Source organism: Anser anser (assembly GCF_964211835.1).
Source record: "Anser anser genome assembly, chromosome: 4".
Taxonomy (NCBI): Eukaryota; Metazoa; Chordata; class Aves; order Anseriformes; family Anatidae; genus Anser; species Anser anser.
In genome coordinates, this window is record NC_139724.1 from 28,486,979 (window position 1) to 28,504,469 (window position 17,491).

At 35.0% G+C, this 17,491-nt stretch overlaps 1 protein-coding gene and 1 long non-coding RNA gene across 16 annotated transcripts in view; one reads left to right on the forward strand and one right to left on the reverse strand.

Annotated features, from left to right (window-relative positions):
* Positions 1 to 17,491, reverse strand: part of TLL1 (tolloid like 1) — a 161,543-nt gene that overhangs the window by 69,085 nt on the left and 74,967 nt on the right. For 11 of the 15 annotated variants that reach the window (XR_014583539.1, XM_083834090.1, XM_083834079.1 and 8 more), the window contains 4 exons: positions 13,377 to 13,487; positions 9,275 to 9,355; positions 6,628 to 6,780; positions 4,891 to 5,008 (listed from right to left, as the gene is read on the reverse strand). Coding sequence is in view for 14 of the 15 variants with exons in the window: in XM_083834083.1 (XP_083690209.1) it covers positions 4,891 to 5,008; positions 6,628 to 6,780; positions 9,275 to 9,355; positions 13,377 to 13,487 (463 nt within the window). In the remaining variant the exon portion in view is untranslated. The remainder of the gene's footprint in view (positions 1 to 4,890; positions 5,009 to 6,627; positions 6,781 to 9,274; positions 9,356 to 13,376; positions 13,488 to 17,491) is intronic. The other 4 variants (XM_083834080.1, XM_083834088.1, XM_083834081.1 and 1 more) reach the window with 1 other exon arrangement.
* The window catches only part of LOC310898701, a 37,507-nt gene that overhangs the window by 3,596 nt on the left and 16,420 nt on the right, over positions 1 to 17,491 (forward strand). The gene's annotated exons all lie outside the window — the stretch shown is intronic.

The window sequence follows — 17,491 nt, forward strand, 5'->3', positions numbered from 1 at the left end:
TGCACCAGACAGTAGTTGGAGACAGTAACTATTTATGAATCTCTAATTCCATTTAATCAGTCTAGCTGATCAATGATGGTGAGCAAAGAGAAACAAATGGCAGAGAGAAAGTTAAATGACTGGAACAATACATTCTTACAAGTAATAGTATTTCATAGCTACTGTCAAAATGCTCTTAAATCAATATAAAGGAAGAAAGAATCAGGTGGGATCACGTTGCACATTCTTTTTAAAAAAGCTGCATTATTACTATCTTCAGGATGTAACAATGTAAAATTACTTGCAGACCACAAGGTCAGCTTGCCATGACACTGACTGCATGAAGATGTGGATTAAAAACTGGAGAACTTCATAATCATACTGGGACAGCATATCATCACCTACATGTTACACAAAGCAAAAGTAGTTCACAAAATTTATGAACAAAATCTCACTCACTCAAGAAGTAGATGATTTTTCTTGGTGAAAAAGAATAGCTCTATCAATCACAAAATAACTCATTCCAAAGTAGATATTGGCTATGACCCAGCTTGATGTCAGGGATCAATACAGTGCATGTTACTAAATGTTCTAATTCACTGTCCTGAGAGGATCTGTATGAAAGCAGAGGTGGCTACTGCTTCTTCATCTGCTCAATGGAGACAACTGTGCCAGTATTACAAACAGCCAGTTGAGTCCATTCCTCAGTTAACAGTTTCCCATCCCAATGTATTAACCCCTCGTTTCAGTTTATGTTAATGGGCCATGGCAGCTGAATTGGTAACTATCAGCCAACCTGCAAACCATGCCACTACCTGCAGAGAAGCTGTGTTGACTACTGTGGGCAGGAAGAGTGCCAGCTGCTAGAGTTAATAACCACTGGAGAGCATGAACCAGCCCTAATGCCAAAGATTATTTAGTAGAACTCTTTCTTCTCATTCCATAAAAGTGATTGTGCACCTTTTAGAACAGGTAATCCTTCTTCAAGCTAAAGAATGCTGCAGAAGTATACCTTGGACAATGAATATATCTATTTCACCAGCTTTAAGAACTTGCCTGTAATGTCTATTTAATATACTTGCAACTTCAAAAAACGTTTAAACATTCAGAAGCTGTTCAGCCTACAATGTCTGGAGAAGCACATGAAAGAGATTTGATTTTTTGGAATCTCAGACAGCTTTGCAAATACCCAAACAGGAGGATACAGCAGTGATTGTAATAAGTCATCTAAAGTTTGTCATAAGAAGTACTTAAGTCTTTTGGTAGAGAACAAAAATTACCACAAAGTCAGATCAAAGGCATGCTGAAATACCAGAGCAATATGACTAATTGTTCTTTTTCTGTCTCGCTATATAAAAAGAAGCTTGATCTTTTACTTAGAAATAATTAAGAGCATCTGACTAGAGGCCATTCCACTTTGCTGACCCCTTTATCATAGCTTTGCAAACAGATAAATACACTGACTGTGTCTTCAGGCACTTTCTATCTGATAGGAGGAAACATAAGCATTGAGAAGAAGTAGTGAACAAAGAGTATTTTGAACCTGTTTACTGTATAGAGTTTTACCTGCCCCTAATCAGCTAGCTGCATAAAAGTTGATTTAAGATATATTAACTCCAATATACACTGCCTTGGTAGAAGAATCACCAACACTAATCACTTAATACAGTATTCTTATTTTCATATCTGCAGCTAATGGATACAACTATCAGTAATTACAAAAAGGTTCCCTTTAATTAATTTCCCTTAATTAAAGGGAAAAGGAAGAGGGGAAAAAATAAACAAGCAAAGGCCATGTGGAAGCACAAAGAGAGAAAAGAAATTACTCTCTAATTCCCAGCAACGAGTGATGTTTGGCCACATCCTGGGAATCAGGGTCTCAATACACATAGCGGTGGTTTGGGAGGATGGAAGTTTTCATAACGAGAGCCCTCCCTCTCCTTCCCCTTTCCCACCTTTTATTTCTGAGTGTGACATCATATGGTACAGAATATCCCTTTGGATGGTTTAGGTCAGCTGCCCTAATGATGTCCCTCTCCCCATCTCTTGCCCACCCCTACCCTGCTGGCTCTTGAGGGGGTTGGAGGAAGTCCTGATGCTGTGTCAGTATTGCTCAGCAATAGACAAAGCACTGGTGTGATACCAATGCCGTTCTAGCTACAAGTACAGAGCACAGCACTGTATGGGCTGCTGCAGGGAAAGTCAACTCCATCCCAGCCATACCCAGTACAAAAATACTGCCCCCAACTTCCTAAATTTCTTTTATTAAGGATACTTGTAGCAATATATTTCTGAACAGGCTGTGAAGTATTTACTCTGCAGGTTTTTTGAAACAAGTTAGACAAGCATATATCAGCAATGTCATAGGTATAGCTACTTCCATCTTAAGGATACTTGGGCGTCCATCTGAGAGCCTTTGCAGTCCTAAGGGTCTATGATAATCTAGACTTTTCTCTCGTCCATTGTTGATATGCAAATTCTCAACTGTAGTGAGCTCATGTTGCTATCTCTGATAACCAGCTGCTATATTTCAAATATGCTTTTTTCATCACTGCCCTCTAGGAAGAGCTTCCCATGAACTGCTGCAAGAAGGAGCATTATACTCCTTCAAAATAACCTTAATGTTTACACAAGCTTAATAACACTTCACTTGCTAGTGTGCTAATACTGTCATATGAGACGTCTGCAGATACTGCCACCTGAATTTCCGTATATATGGCTGTATCCACTTTGTGTTTCATTAAATGTGTTATGTTTTGACTAGGTGCTCTTTGTGGCAGGGTTTATCATTTAGTTTTTATTTCGGACAGTGCTAAGTACAATAAAGTTTCCCTCATCTGTGAATGTTAACTGTCATGGTACTGCAAACAATAATGACACAATGTGCTAACAAACCAACACAGCAGGGTCCTATGGGAAAGAACCGAGATTAATTTCAGTGTGACTAGCCATGTGGCAGAAAGTGTTTGCAGATGGTTTGGTGTCACTTTTGTCTGTGCTATTTCCATGGAAAATCCTGCATCAGCATTGTATACAACTGGTGAGTGCGTAGTAGTTCCCATTCACCCAGAGAAGATATGCTCTTATTTATCTGGCACTTCCTAAAATGGCTTATGGATTCAGAGCCCAAGAAAGTCATTCAACTGCCCATTCTGCTTAGCCTGGCTTTTTCATCACTGGCAGACTGCTCACAGCCACACTTTCCCTTGTTCTTAATACTAAAATGTTTACAGCCTTCATCAGGTTTTTGTTATTTGTGAAGTATCCACCATTAAAACACCATTAACTGTAAAGGATAATGGCAACTTTGAAAGTAGATGCTGAGTATATTCCAACCTTCTATTTTAAATCGGTTATAATCCAGCCTTCACCCTGAAGTGACTTGATCTCGTGAAGCATCAGCCAACCTAAGGGACAGCGCTTTGGATGTGGAGGTTTTCTGCAGTTTGGCTCTGGACACTTTGAAGCTGTGGAATTTTCTTTTCATGACACTGGGGTCTCTGTAGATATCCCCATACTTCTCTTCCTAAAGTGTCTGTGACCATTTATCTCTCACACTCTTCTGTTTAAATTCACATTACTTTCTACATCTCCAAGAGTAGGCGACCTTCATTATTATTCTTTGCTTCGCATTTCTCTTCCAGCCATATGTCAGTATCCCCAAAATTTATCTTACGAGTTGCATTGTTAACTAAGGAAGAATAGACATGCTAGTTGAGAACAGAAGACCATTTAATTTGGCACTGTTTGTAACAGGGGTCTACAGCAGCCCTATGTGAGTACAAGAACATGAAAAGCAAGTTCACAAGCACTCTCCCAGAGTATGCTCCCTGATTGCAAAGGTCTACGGCTCAGAGACCTGCCAAGGCAAAGGTGATGTCTTTCTCAAAAAAAAAAAAAAAAAAGCCTAGGGGTGGATTTTATTACGTTGTTCTGCGCCTTAAGAAAAATGTCAGGGGTGTTTTAAGCAGACAAGTCTACATGTAATCTTATGGGCTATAATAAAGCACATTCAGGATCATACCTGCAATGTAAGGAGACGTCAAAACTTTTTTTTATGACCTTATACCATAAAAATTAGAAAGTAGGCAGGCAAAGTGCTCATTGATCACAAAGTCAGCAAGGTAGACAGCTGTTCACTTTGGAGCCTACATCCCGAACACAAGTTGACTATCAGAAATATTTTATTTCCCCAGGTAGTGAGTTTGGGAAACTTGAAAAACAAAAATGGTGCCTACGGGCAGCTCACTGACCACTGTATTAATTTAAGATTTCTGAGTGCAATAAACAAATAGAGTTGACTTAGGCATTTGTGAGCAGCAATATTGGAAGATGGAAAGCACTGATTGCTGCAAAGCTACACTAATGAATGATATAACATGGTTTGTTCGTTTTTACACACCAATGACACAGAAGAAGGAATGTGCAAAAAGGTCATGAATGTATGGATTGAACAAATCTGGGCAAGGACGGTCAATACAACAGAAGAGTTAAAATTACAATTAAGTACAATTAAGCTGGAAAAAGAAAAAGTAATAAATGTTCATAGTTAATTCATCAGTGAACATGTGATATGCGGAAAAGCTACAAATAAACAAAGAAATAAACAATAAGCCTGAAACAACTTTAGAACAAGATATGAAAAAAGTATGATGGAAAGCCAAACAAAAATCTCTTCTACATATAGCTAGCAAGATAGTTTTATCTAAAAATATCTGAAAGGCATAACTTCAAAAAGCTACAGTAACTGCTTTCAATTAATCTACAGCCACACAGAACAAATATATCATTTAAACGCAGTAACTTGTCTATTCACTTTCCTGTGAAGTATATATATTCACTTATAAATGCAAAGCTGAGAAACATGGCCAAACACCGAAAGTGTATTGGTTAACGTGCATATGCACTTACCCACATGGCCTATATGTAAATACAATATAACTTTCTTCATCACTTCGTTCAATAAATGTAACACACGTGTACTTCTCCCAGTGCCGCATAGCCTGTTTGAACATGGCACGCTGGGTACCTGAAAGAATGGCATGACATGAAATAAGACATTTTTCTAACTGCTTCTTGTTCCTTAAAACCAGATTTTAATATTAAGAATATAAGCCTGCAGGGAGTTACTAGATCATAAGTTGTGTGTCCCAGCAGTCCCATATACTGCCAACCTCCAATTAAAGGGATATTCGGACCACCAGTTTGCCATAACATATCTGCCTGCAAGGGGAACGCTACTGCCTGAAACACTCTAGAAAACATAAAATCTGCAATAAAAAGCACAGCTATGTTACACTAGAGGAAGACAACAGAAGAAATCTAGTGTTGCTTATATGCCTGCATTAGCATAATATTTACTGAGAATTTTCCCACATTAAATTACCAAGTGGACAACAATTTAAAAATAAATAAATAAATAAATAAATCCCTAGTTCCTATCTATCTAGCCAGAAAGATAAAGGAATTGATAAATTCCTATAGACTTCAAACCTGGAGACCAATTTATCCGAAGCCATATAAACAGGCACACCAACCAAGGCATCTGAATTTTATAATGAGCAGTGATCAATATCCACTTTACATTCAGACCTTTCAGAAAATGAAATTCGGAAAAAGTTTTAAATTAAAAAAAAAAAAAAAGACAACAAGATCTAGAATTTTACAAAAATAGTGAGTTCAAATCATGTCAGGATCCTAAGAGTTAAAGGCTATTTCATCCTGTGTTGCCCTTTTCTTTTATCTTTAAGCAATGTTTGACAACCTTTAGGATTTATCTTTTATTATGAAAAAGGTAAAATGTTTTACAGGTACATTTTTTATTAAGTTTACTACCATTATTACAAAAATTGGTAATCCTAAAGCAAAGGTCACATACTGTGCAAATACCCACACATAAAATTTTACTGTAGCAGTTGGTTTGGAAAGAAGGTCTCTGGTTTCTCTGTATACATATGCATACAATGTATGAGGACTTGCATGTTTCTTTTGGCTTCCTGTATTATTGTGCATAATAAGATGTTACTGCATATATTTTCTCATCCATTTTCCTTTTCTCTCTTTTTGCTTTATATTACCTCTTACCTCCACACTGATTCTGATGCATTTACATTTTTCAGGGAAAGCAAATGTTTTATTTTTTTTCTACAGTTTTCTACTAAGAATTATATGTATTGATGTCAGTCTTTTCTTTTGTTATATATAATGTTTGTGTACCCATCTGAAAACCAAACTGAGCAATTACAAAACACATCTGAATCAGTTTGTTGAGTCAAATCAGTTTAGTAGAATACGTTACACCAGTTAAATCTGTTTTATTCTTAAACTTAATATCCTACTTTATATATATATATAAAAACCAGCTTTCATAACATTGTTAATTAGGCTCTAGAAAACAAACATGTAAAATTAGAGAGACAAACAGCCTTCCCTCTCTATAACATACTTGTATAGTTTTATTACATAGCTTGCCTTTGGGAATAATTTTTTTTTTTTTTAAGTGTGACTAATGTTTTCAAAACAGACATACTGCAGGCCTGATCCAACAGAAATCTTTCTATTGATTTCCATAGTATGACTTCCTTTAAAATAAAATATATTTTTTAAAAAAATCATATTCTTTCTCTTTATAGAAAGAACAAAGCTTACCAGTGAAATTTCCACCTATTACATATGGGATGACACCCCCTGGCCATATTCTTTCTGTTCGTGATGTGGCAGCTCTGGGAAATCGGTTCTTCTCATTTTTCCCTGAGAATTTTGCAGTAGTCCTTCCTTTAGATGTATTATTTTGCTCAAAGCCTGTAATGATAATTAAAACACTGAATAAGAGAGAAAGGGAGAGAGAAAGAGAGAGAGGGAGGGAGGGAGGGAGGGAGAGAGGGAGAGAGGGAGAGAGGGAGAGAGGGAGAGAGGGAGAGAGGGAGAGAGGGAGAGAGGGAGAGAGGGAGAGAGGGAGAGAGGGAGAGAGGGAGAGAGGGAGAGAGGGAGAGAGGGAGAGAGGGAGAGAGGGAGAGAGGGAGAGAGGGAGAGAGGGAGAGAGGGAGAGAGGGAGAGAGGGAGAGAGGGAGAGAGGGAGAGAGGGAGAGAGGGAGAGAGGGAGAGAGGGAGAGAGGGAGAGAGGGAGAGAGGGAGAGAGGGAGAGAGGGAGAGAGGGAGAGAGGGAGAGAGGGAGAGAGGGAGAGAGGGAGAGAGGGAGAGAGGGAGAGAGGGAACCTTTGTTGCCTAGAAAGTCAAAGTCAGATTATTTCTCTATGTCCTTGGATGCTGCTGTTATGCAATGGTCTATCGTTACTGATTTCTTGGAAATGCTTGAAATGGAGAGGCTAAATCTTCATTTTTTGTACAGTAACAATGTGCACATAAACTGATCAATTTAGACACATTGTCAGCATAATTACATCCAAATTTTCTCATTTAGTAAAAAAGAAAAATCCTTAAAAAAAAAAAAGTAAATTTTCCAGCAAGGAAGAAATGGCTTTGAACAGATCCAAAGTAATCACGACATTTACTGTCCCTTTCATTTTTATTCCAGGATCTGGAAAAATAAAGAGCATAACCAGCCTTAGAGCAATGGACAGGAAGAGGTCCTTAAAGTATTAGATTGGCTTTTATTATCATGAATTATCAGGAAAAAATAGATAAATTATTTGCAAAGCAGGTTGCAAACACATGGAAAAAGTCAGAGGTCATTTCCACCTCTGATCTCCATTACCTGTGGCTATTACCAGTAGACACAACATTTTCAGATGAAAATGTGACTTCCAGTTTTATAATAACCATACAACACTGCAGGAAGCCCATACACATTTTTCACAAATGAGCTTTTCGAATCCTATCGATAAGTATTACTCATGGTTGGAATTTGGAAGACCAAAAAAATGAGTACTATTTTGAGATTATCCACCATCCTTCCCATTACAGGTTAATCTTTCTCAAATCATCTGAAACTTCTAATGACAACAGAAGAGGATCAGAATAGCTATACAAGGACTTGAACACCTTAATAAGTATAGATGTCTTCTGAAGCAATTTTAAAGTCAGTATGGACATGAGGGAAGCTGATTAAAATGGATCACTTGAAAGGCAGCCAACAAGCCCTACTCAGTGGGGTTGAATTGTTGCTCCTCATGAAACAGTACACCTTCCCTCTGTGATACCAGTTCCACTTAAGTGTTACTGGGTACATCAGGCTGCACTGTAAGGACCACGGAGGACTCCAGGGCAGGATCAAGGTACAGTGCCTTGGAATAGTTCCAAGGCTGGGAGCAGCCGAAGGAAAAAGGGAAGAAGTTACAGCATATAGAGCATAGGGAGAAAGTTCTTCATGCATGAGAAAAGTCTAACTTTATAACAATTAACACAACATATAATTTATATCAGAAATTATATAGAAAGTAGCAGGGTAAAAAAAAAACACATGCACACAGGTAAAACAAATAACTTACCCTTGCATTAAATAAGTATGTAAATGAGAATTTCACAACAGTTTACAACACAGATAGAAACTTCAGCAGAAGAAAAATCATTACTGAGTCATCTGACACATTAAGATAAATGTTTTATGATTTAAAATTCTTATCAATTTTCTTTTGAACTACAAGTAGTAAGAAATTTCTTCCAAATTCTTATAAAAGATGACAAGCATTTATGCAATACTAAAATATCATATAAAGAATTAAGTTTATATATCAGAACACAACTGCAAAGGCAGTTACAGTTTTACATATTTTCCTTTTTGAGGTTGAGGTATCATGACATTAAATTGACATCTCCTCACACCAAATATGGTGAATGAACTTGACCAGTATAAATGATTTCACTGACTTCGCATGCTGAATTCAACTACATTCATACTGACGGAAGTATGATGTGTTTGTTCAGCATAACACAACATAAGTGCTTCAAATGCTGTGTGACCCATCACAATGCCCCACCTGGATCCAGAAAAAATACAACGAAATTAGCAGCTATGCAGCATAGCCTACCTGTACTGAGCAGACATTGTATTGATATCATTTAAACTTATAAATGTGAAGATTAATATACTAAGCAGCTAAGGAATTTTTAATATGAGATGCAAAAATACATATTTTCGCTTCCAGATCTGATACTCGAAATGGACCTCTAAGAAACACAATGAAGAGCTAATCTCTTCATTACTATTCTTGTACTATTTAAAGTTTGTTTATGCCAATAGTAATACAGTGAGGCTTTAAAATATTAAATATATATATATATATTTAAAAAATTATTATCACGTCAGGTAACCTGCTAATTTAAACAGTGAAAATACCCGAGCCAAATCTTCGTATCCTGTCTATGAGCTGATAGAGGGCACCTCGTTTTTTTGACATTCCATGCTCTCCAAAGCCACCTTTAAAAATAAAAGAAAAAAATATTACAAAAAAATAAGAACATGGAATCCTACACTTACAGCAATTATATAACCATTTGAGATTAGGAAATATCCTGTAAGAACTGCAATGTGTCTTTAAGGAAGTTTAACATGCTTCAATGACTCGCATACAAATTCTTCAAGTATTCTTGACAATGAAACAAAAAGACATTTTTAGCTGAAAATTTTTCTAATATGCATTCCAGAATGTAAGCCAGCATGTCTTTGTTATTCAGACAAGTCATGACAATTACATCATTTAATTATTATTTGATGTCTTTTTCTTCTCGGTGACCTTGACATCCTCTGAGCTATATTGATTGACAGCTAAAAGTCCTAGTCTCACAAAAACTTCCTGAATGCATGCCACTATCAAGGCATTTCAGGGGAAGAGAAAGAGTGAAAGGAAACATCTAAAGTTTCACCAGAAACAACACAAAACAGAAACAAAACAAAACAAACAACAGCAACAAAAATGATAAATATTTATTGTGGCTGATTTTAGCATGAAAGTTTTAGCTTGTTTGTCAACATGCAAATGAATATGCAACACACTCTGAAGGCTTTGAAACATCACATACTGGTGTGTATTGCAATAAGGCCTCACAGGCATATATATCTGTTATTTTAGCAATCAATGAACAAGAAAAATTAAGCTAGTAAATTGTTGATTCTAACATGTATCCTGTTTTTTTTTTTTCAGAAATGTAGCACGTTTCCAGGTTTAGTGTGTACATTTAATGCATGAAACATACTGCCTTCACGTCTGATTCTTTTGTGGTTACAAGTGGCTTTGAAAAAAACAGTAAGCCTCAAATAAGAATATTGATAACACCACATTAACCAGTAAATCATCAGAATTGTTAAGAAGATTTTGTGATTTTTAGAAGTTTGTAGTAAGTTACATTTTAAGATGCAATATCTGTCATAGGACAACAGAATTTTCAAATTACTTGTACAACAGCAAAAGTAAAATAGAAATGAAAGGACACTGAAACCTCCAACCACCACAGAAAAGACCTTTCCCAATCTCCCATAAAAACTTTCAATATATATGTGGAAAATATATTTACTAAATTGCAACTTGAAATCATTCCATATAAGGCGAGTTCATGTGGCTGCTCAATGAGTAACAATGTGCCTAATTATTTGGATTACACTGTCACATAGTTGCTTGTTCCCTTGAGAAAAATTTTCCAAATTTTTTAAAACATTTTAGATAGATGAGGTAATAGTTCAACACATTCCTTCCCAACAAGTTATATGGTTAACTATAATATACACTACAGAGACTATAATAATTCCATTTCTTGTATCAATCATTATTAATGTAAATGTCTCTGATGCTAACATTTATATCATAAAAAGGCAGAGAGCTAAAGATTCAAAAAACCATATAAAAGAAATATCCCTAAAACCCAGCAACTTTAACAGACATAACAAGAATACAAAACAAAAAAGCAAACAAACAAAAACATTATTTACTGAATGAAACAGCCTGTGTAATCCATTTCATGAAAAACTAAAGAAGAAAAAGTATTTCACTTAACTAATCTGGCCTATATGAATACCCTACAGCTTTGCCAAACCAAAGTCTGAAAAAATTGTTTAAAAAGAAATAAATCTCTTTTGCTGCATCTTCTTCAACATGCTTCAGGTAGGAGCAGGAGGATACTCTTGGCAATTTGCGTTCACACACAGCAATTTTATCACTTTTGCTGTTTGTTTTTTTTATTTACAATTATTTTGTGCAGTGTTGGATAAAACAACAAAAAATGACAGAGCCATACTGAGAAGCTCACAAAGTATCTGGTCCTGCAAATCCATGCTGATAATCCTCACCAAAACAAGCAGTCACAAAATGTGAATCAGAGCGTGTGAGCTCACTACTTTAAATTAGTCATTCCAGTGAAAAATGCAACATGGATAGTTTATATCCATGTACTTAACCTTTCTACCTGACGTTACCTATATTTTTGAAGGTCAACAGCAGAACAACAAAGCAGGAGCATAAAGTGCTCAGAAATCAATCACATATTTTTCACTGTATTTGTAAGGAAGGTAACCTATTAATTTGTTTTCTATTGAACCACCATTTTACCTTCGTTTTCCAGTTGTTACCTAATATTAATTAGCTAGTTGTTGGTAATTTCTTCTATTGAGAATTAAAGGGAAAAAAAAAAGCACACTATACTGTGCAGTTTGCAAAAACTGGCCAACTTATATATCAAAATGTGATAAACTTAGGAAAAAAATACATATGTGAACCTTAAAACAAGACTTCTTCAACTCTGTTTTAGAAAAATCAAAACTGTAGAGCATTCATTGAGAACCAGTACCAAAACATTAACTTCAGCAGAAAGTTCTCCAAAATCCATTTCTATTGATTATCTCAGTTGTATTAATTCCCCTTGTGCAATAAGGGTAGACAAATATGAACCAAATGCATTAGTAATCACCAGTAGGATGAGTCAATATCCTTAATAGGATACTGTAACATGCAGATAATGCACCTCAAGACAGATAAGGAAAGAAAGTCAAATAATAGAATACATAAATATAGCTGAAAAAAAAAAGCTTAAAAATCTATATTCTTCCTGTGGCAATTGAAAAAAAAATATTTTTTCAGTTAAAAGAAAAGAATAGAAAAATAAAAAGGAAAGTCGGCAGGCCAAAGAAATCACTTGACTGCATCCATTTTAAGGACCTTGCTGTCTACGTTGTCTGCAAAAATGGGGCCTGTAATACTTCAAATTGTCAATTAGAAATATTTGTTTGAGGTGAAGTGGGAGAAGGAAACCCCTGGCTCTAATGACTTTTTAATATTCAGCCTTAATCTAGACAAGATCAGAGATGATCCTAGCTGAAATAAATGAGTGGTTTCAAAGGGAGATAAAATAAATTTTCAAGTTATTATAACAACAGTCTAATCACATACTCTAACTACAAGAAAGAGTGAAAATACATCATGTATATTTATTTATCAATAGTGAAAGATTAAACTACAAAATGCTTTTGTCTGAAAAAAATAATTTCTGGTCATTCCTTAAAATGATCCTTATTTTCACTTACTAGGAATCATCAAGTTAATATTAGCTGAGTTCAGCAACAAATACACCATGCTTAATAGAAAATAAACTTCAGAAATGCATTTATGCATTTTCTACTATGCATAAATATTCTCTTTCACACCTTCCCACTAGAATTTTTTTGGTACCATATCCTGAAAGTTTACACATTCGCAGTCATGAGTTTACAAATCACAGCCTGAAAGCATGAATATTTTTAGACACTAAGTAGATATCCATTTACACATGGACTATGTTTTCACACACACGTATACATATATATTTACACAGGAATAATATCTCTTTATCTACCTGTCTCAAAAACCAATTGCCTTTGTTTCAGTGTCTAGAACTAATGCACAGTATGTGACAAATTTACATTCTAATTCAAATTCTAGCAAGGATAAAAATATTCTTGTGCATCTTCTAGATTGATGTGCAGATCTGGATTAAACAACAACAACAGGAAAAAAAAAGAGCAAAAGGAGGTGTTGCAATTCAAGAATCCCAGTCTCGCCTCCAGGATTCCCTGTTTTCTCCACAGGGCATCTCAACTCTGCTATCGAGAACTTGCAGAGCTGAAAGCAATGCTTTGTACAGCTTCCTTTCCCACATGACCACCTGCAGAGAGGACTGGCAGAGAGGTTCCTCCCAGCTTCTGCTCTTTGGCTGTACAAGGTTTTTTGTTGTTGTTTGTTTTCGTTTCTGTTTATTTGTTTTAATCAGAAATACAGAAAAAATAAAATAAATTTGAGCTTTTCCCTTCGCTTCACTTAAACAAGTTTGTAGTACTTGTTGAACATTTTTTTTAACTGTAAACTAACATTATCCATAAAGTTTTACTGACTTTCTGCACTTAAAACCAGAGGTGAACTTATATGCATAAGTAAATAAGAGAAAAATAAGTTAAAAGCAAGTCTGAAATATCATACCTGTGTTATGGCCAAGTCTTTCGTTGGAGTGCTGCGTAAGGTCAATTGTCCTGTCAATTTGAAAGATTTTTAAGTCTTCATCATCTAAGGCAATATCTCCCCAAAAGACAGCTTTAAATAAAAAAGAGCTCAATTTAATTATTTATTTTTACATTAAAACCAATCTGAAGACTATAATGCCCTGTTACAACCCTTTGGGAAATATATGACCAATACACATTTATATGACATACATCTGCTTACTGATCTATATTTTTATACAAAGAAATAAAACTATCTAAGAAAACAGAAATAATTTGTTTCACTATTCTCCTAAATTTGTATAGGCTTTTTAAGTTCTTTAAACACTGTATAAATGCAATCATATAAATTTAACATCAATCAATTAACAAACTTTCAGCATATCTGATGTTTTCTGCATGTAAATACAACAGAGGAGACTAAAAAGCACTGAAATATGTTAACATTTAAAGTATAAAGTCAAAAATATACAGTATTGATAGAATACAATCTTTTCTTATTTCATGCCTTCCTACACCTTTTGGTGCATTTCTTCTCTCCTTTCCTGTTCTGTTTAAGACTCAATTTTTTTTCTGTTTGACTTTTTTTTTTTTTTTTTAAGTCAATTCATCTTCCCTAAGCTGCCATCACAACTCAGTGAGTCGAGATATAGGCAAGAGTTCAGGATCTATACCTTCAGTCTTTCATTTCTATTTTTTCTGAGTTTTTAACCTCAAATCTCCCTGCCAACCCTGCCAACTCAAACTTATCATGAAAGACGAACTCAGCAGACCATCTTCCACTGATGTGAAGGAATTCAACAGAGCATTACCAATTAACAGGAGTTGAAGTGATGAGTAACTTTATCCAAATACTTCCTTCTCCCTCTCTTCACTGCTTCTGTAGATGTCTATTATTTGTCCCCTCAGAATCACAAAGCCTCTGGGATCAAGACTGGTGTCATCTTCAAATCTCTGCCCAATTTCTCCTGTCCAGGTAGACATCACTATCTCTGTTTGGTTGTCTGTTAAACTGTTCCACTGCAAATTGCTTTCTTAAGGAGTTTGTCCACAGTCCATCTATTACCAAATTACTCTCTCAGGTCTACTTCCATTCAAACATCCCAAACACTAACTAGTCTTCCTTTTATGTCATTTTTTCTTTTATCAAATTATAGAGACCATTCATCAGATAATATTTTCATTATATTCCCATTAGTGCAGAATTTATCTTTTTCTTATTAAAGATTATATTCATAATTATTTAATCAAATCCATACCTAAAAAGTCATCTTCTTGATTTTCCTGTTACTTTTTTTGAATTCAAGGCAATTAGGAGAAATGATTTTGAAAATGTCTTTGGTCTGCCTTGTAAAATATCTTTAAGAAAAAAAATTAGAGCAACTATACAGAGTTCAAAAGTGAAAATGAACCTTTGCAATTAAAAACATAACCATCTTCTAAATAAGAGCATTTTCACTTATTAAATATTTGCATAAAGAGATGATGTTCCCTAGAAACAGCAAGTATTTCAGACAATTTCTGTAACTCTTCAGTCACTTCTCATATATTTGTGAACACTCTCTTTCCAAGGGTCCCTATTTCCTTTGTACACATTGAGCACATCCATCCTCTGCCTGGCCTACCCACTAGTAATGTTTTTTACTATCAGGTCAAAAGACATAGCTAGTGGCAGCTCTAAGTGTCTTTTTCCTTGAACTTTCTAGGGAAAAAATCAAAAAAATAAAATAAAAATTTAAAATCTCATATTGTCTGAGTTTTGAACAGTAAGGAGAAAAAGTCTCCATCTGACTCTTGAGTTAAATATTATTTATTATTTCTATTATATCCATCTTCTAGATATTTCTCTTGGATGTCATTCACAGTATGGGCCACTGCTTAGCACAAAGACAGCAAATTTTGATGATACACTGTACAAAAAAAATGGTCAAAAAAAAAAAGAGGAAGCAGCTATTAACATTACACTTTAAAAAGACATGACATGCTTTAACAGAGGTCACACAGGTTGTCCAAACCAAACCTGAATAAGTGCTAAAAATTAATAGCAATCCCATTTATTCTTTCCTGGTTGCACTGAGAGTTAACAAAATGAAGGTTCTGAATTACCAAAAGTTGAAAAAAAATAACTCACTGACAGAGCCGTATTAGCAGAAATCACTTTGGTTTCAGTACATAATACTGTTATATAAACATGAAATAAAAACTCAAGGCAAATTGAGCATTAAAAAAAGTGTACGATGATTAGGTTGAAAATATGTCCTCTCTAGTTCTGATGATCCATCTTTAGTACTTCATTGTAGTAACATTCACCTTGCCATGAAAATACAACTAGAGAAGACTCAAGCCCTATAAATTTGTCTGACAAATGCATTACATTTGCTTGCACAGATACAAAAAAATAAAAATAACAACGACAAAAACTTACTGCTCAAGAAAAGTACAATAACTGCTGAGTTCGAACAGAAAACAAAGCTATGTTATTTTTGTTAAACATCTGGACTGCTAGCTAGAGTTGTTCTTGATTAGCAACCAAGTACAAGCTAAAGTTTAATAATAATATAACCATGGTAATATAACAATAAGTGCTGATGCAAGTTTGATGCAAATATAGATGAGTAACCTTCGTGACCAATAACAACTAGGTTCTCTTATGTATAAACTAAATATTTGTAAATATTTAAGAAAGAAATATATGCAATTTTCTGTTTGTTTAACAGAATAATAGGATGTTTTCTTCAGGCAGGTGTTATTTGACACAAAATAATTCTGTTTAGCAGGTCACGTAAAAATCAAACAGGGCAAGAGATAGAAACCTGGAGAGAACTCATTTGACGTCAGCAAGAAATTAATAGCTGCCTCTTTACTTTTATTGAAATAAATCTGCGATTTTCTGAACTAATTTCAGTGCAACTGGGAAAAAATACATCTATAGCAAGACAAACAACAGCTGACTGTGTTCTAGTTAATTTAATTTCAACCCATCATTAAAAATTAGAAATGAGACATAAAGGAAGCTGATAACTGCTTTTTAAAATTACACATTTTTCCAATGAAAAGTCTGCATTTCTTCCTTCAACAAAGCCTGAAGCAGAAACCCACATGAACTTTTAAAAAACAAACAAAAATAATAAAAAACACATTTCCATAACTGTTAAAACTATCCTTTCAGACTGTCTGTGTGTCACAGTACTTTGTAACTAGAGAGGATTGTATTTCTATCTCCTGCCTTAAAATCTTTATGGCCTGAAACTATCTGAAGGAGTTGCTTTGTATACTTCATCTTGCTGCACACCAATCTGAACCTTATGGAAAGCAAGCAGAGGATTGTTTGGGTATGCAAGGCATGTCGAAGACTGTGCTAAGAGCAAGTTAAGGTTAAGAGTTTTCTTAGCTCCCTTTAAAAAACTTCTGCCAGAATTGACATGTTCAGCTATGCAACTCTCTTGTTCTTCAAAGATATTTCATTCATAAGTTTGCTTCAAAAAATTAACAAGAATCAGATAACAAATTTTGCTTAACACACTAAAAAATAAAAAATGAAATTTCAAAATGATCCAAACGGAACTTAAAGTTGCCACCTGTTTCAGATTTCTTTACATGCTCTCTTATCATCTAACATAGTGACCAGGAAAACTTGATGTCTACAGGCAACTTTTTCATTTGAATTGAACACGCAAAAGTCTGCAACATGCAAACTTAGGAAAAATCTGTTGAAAACTACAATATCTGAAGCAAGTATGTAATAAGGATAGATAGATAGATAATTATGCTAAATGTTATTTCATGCAACTTTCATTTCTGTTTTTTTTTTTCAAGGGGGGAGGAGGGGAGATGTTTTGTTTGTATTATATAGGCACTACATTGCGCGTTTAGACAAAATCAACTGACAAAGAGGACGCACACGTTGCTTTCAGAAAGAGGACACGGACTGTTTACCCATAAAAGTACATTTTTCTGTAACATCAAAGAAAGATTATGCACATACATACATCCTGCTAATACATACTCTTCGCCTATAGACACAATTCTGATTTCACACAACTCAAAGCACTCAGCCAAACACCACCTTCAAAAAGGACTGACTAAATTACAAGA